At 38.0% G+C, this 2,819-nt stretch overlaps 1 protein-coding gene across 2 annotated transcripts in view; it reads left to right on the forward strand.

Moving 5' to 3' along the window:
- The window catches only part of Fam184a (family with sequence similarity 184 member A), a 116,858-nt gene that overhangs the window by 106,883 nt on the left and 7,156 nt on the right, over positions 1 to 2,819 (forward strand). For both annotated transcript variants that reach the window (XM_028772614.1, XM_028772615.1), the window contains exon 15: positions 1,958 to 2,075. In XM_028772614.1, coding sequence (XP_028628447.1) covers positions 1,958 to 2,075 — 118 coding nt within the window. The remainder of the gene's footprint in view (positions 1 to 1,957; positions 2,076 to 2,819) is intronic.

The following is a 2,819-nucleotide window of genomic DNA, read 5'->3' on the forward strand; positions in this document are numbered from 1 at the left end:
AGGGAGGGAGGGAGGGAGGATACTTGGTGAGAGTCCAACAGTAACCCTGATTGGCACTTCCATGTGATCTGCTTCTCCTTTCTGTTCAGCCTTTGTATTACTTCTAATGATAATCTGAAAACTCAGTGAGAAGAGAACTGGATTGCTGCTACCATATTAATGCTCACAGACCTGACTATTATGAGTTAGAGTCAAAAGTAGATTTCATAAAGGTCATTTAAGAAATATAGAACCAGCCTGGGGGTAGTGACATACACCTTTAATCCCAGCACTTAGGAAGCAGAGGTAGGACTCCTGAACTCAGTGAGCTCAAGACCAGCCTGGTCTACACAACTAGTTCTAGGACAGCCAAGGCTACACAAAGAAACCTTACTTTGAAAAAACAAACATGCACACAAACAAGCAAACAAAAACAAACAAACAAACAAAAAAACAAGAAGAAGGAAATTTAGAATCAAACAGAAAAGAATCAAAGGTTAGCTAGGAGTGTAGTTACCTGCTTGTTAATCCTTGCACTTGGAAGGCCAAAGTAGGAAGATCTCTGAGTTTACTATATATATATATATATAATATAGAACCTCTCCCCCCAATCTCTTAGGCTTTGCACTCAGCCTTTTAGAAGCACTGTTGGTCTAGTGAGCTGCCCAGATAGCTGTGGAAAACCATGGACTAATGTTGTCTTGAAGTGGATGTGGGAATGGTTCCTAGTAGAAAGTTGGATGAAATCTTTGTATACTTCTAAGTTCCATCTGGTTCATAATAGTCCCTTGTTCTCTCCTTTAATGCTTTCCTATTTATACTTATAGATTGCTTTTTGTCAATACTGTGTCTTCATTAATATCTAGTTTTTATTAAAATTGTTGCTGATGTAAAGGTATCTTATGAGGAGAATTGGCTTATAACAGTTCTGCAGGTAAAAGTGGTTCAGCTAAGCTAGGTGTGGTGGTGTGCTTGGGAGACAAAGGTAGTAGATCTCTGTAAGTTAGAGACCAGCCCGGTCTACATAGTGCATTCCAGACAAGCCAAGGCTACATAATGAGACCCTGTCTAAAACAAAACAAAATAATAATAAAAGGAATGTTTCAACTAAATTAAAGCATACATTTGAGCAGGGAAGATCTTTCCTGTACAACAAAAGGAGATTCCATAAGTGCAGATGATTACTTTAGATTTGTTTTACTTTGTTTAATTAACGTGCTTATTGTTCTGCAGTGAAAACAAATAAGGCTTTACATCTAGGATGGGTTTGGCTCCAGGTTCTATCAGCTGTTCTTACAGCCTTAGAAAGTAGCATGTTGCTACTAACCATATTGCTTCTAACCACAAAGGAGCACTGTAGTGACATCTTGTGGCTGCTTCAGCACATAGCCCTTTCACCTTTTTTTGTTTTTCTCTTACATAGTGTGTGTAAATACTTAACATTACACTGTATATAAATACCACTGAATGAGTTGGCCTACAAGAAAATGTGATTTACTTCTTCCCTGATGAGCCTTGAACAATTTGTTCTTATTTGTTGTTAATGTAGAGTTTTAAAACTGCATTCTCCACAAACGGAGACAAGAGGGTGTCATTCATGTGTGTCTTTTGTTCTCCCTCTCTTGGTATCTTTTCTTGTTCCTTATATATGCTATGTACCTCACAACACAGCATTGTGTTGATGGTAACCACTCCTAATAGCACCTGACCTGAGTTTGTAAAGTTTGTGTCGTCTGGCTTCTCAACTCCTTCAAAACACACCTCACATCATTCACACATGACTTAAAGTGGATAAATCCTCCCAAACATAACCTATGGGGAACTTAGTGGCTCGTGGGACATTCACATTATCATGCTTACAAGGCTTACGGTAAATCTGTATTGGGTTCTTAACTGTACTAACTGAAGAATGTAGATATTTATTACAACAGATGTTGTCTGAGTTGTATCGGTGAGACAAAGGTTTTCTTGTTTCTAGACTAGAAGATATGGAAGAGAAGTATCTAATGAGAGAATCGAGGCCCGAGGATATACAGATGATTGCAGAATTAAAATCCCTCCTTACAGAACGAGACCAGGTCATAAAGAAACTCATTGTAAGATCCTCTGTTTTTAGTACAGCAATATTAGTAATCAGTAGACGATGGGGAAGCATTTTTAAATAATGCTAAATGGAAATGGAAAGTAAAATCTGTGTATTGTGGTCACGTTTATTAAACCATAATTTCAAATTTAAATTTGACATTAGAATAAGGGAATTTTACCCTTTTCTTCAGCGTTTTTACTGGAATAAATAGTTTTAACACATTAAAATTTTAATAATATGTCTTTATCACTTAATAGTTAATATCCTATTCGTATATACAGGGATGTGTACTGTACATGCCTATTAGAACAAAGAAAAATCTGTTAACATGGCTGTGCATTAGACTGCACTGTCAACTTAGATTAGTTCCCCCTTTTTTGTTGTTGTTGTTGATGGTGGTGGGCTTTTTGTTGTTGTTGTTTTTGAGATAGTTATGCTATGCAGCCCTTAAAACACTCAACAACCCTCCTGCCTCAGTCTCTGAAGGACTGGGATTACAGGCAGGCATCACCATGCTTGGCTCAAATGAATTGTTAACTTCCTAAAGTGTGTCCCACCAAACACTGATCCAGAGAGATATTGAGCCATTCAAGTATTCAGGAGACTGGGGTGGAAGGAGCCTAACTTTGAGGCCACCCTGAGCATCATATCAAATTCAAGAGTATCTTGGGATACATAGCAAGAACCTGTCTCAAGAGCCCAAAGCAAACAAACAGAAGGAAAGGTTTTGTGGTCCAGCCTAAGAGGAGATGTG

This window comes from Grammomys surdaster, unplaced genomic scaffold, assembly GCF_004785775.1.
Source record: "Grammomys surdaster isolate TR1022 unplaced genomic scaffold, NIH_TR_1.0 215, whole genome shotgun sequence".
NCBI lineage: Eukaryota > Metazoa > Chordata > Mammalia > Rodentia > Muridae > Grammomys > Grammomys surdaster.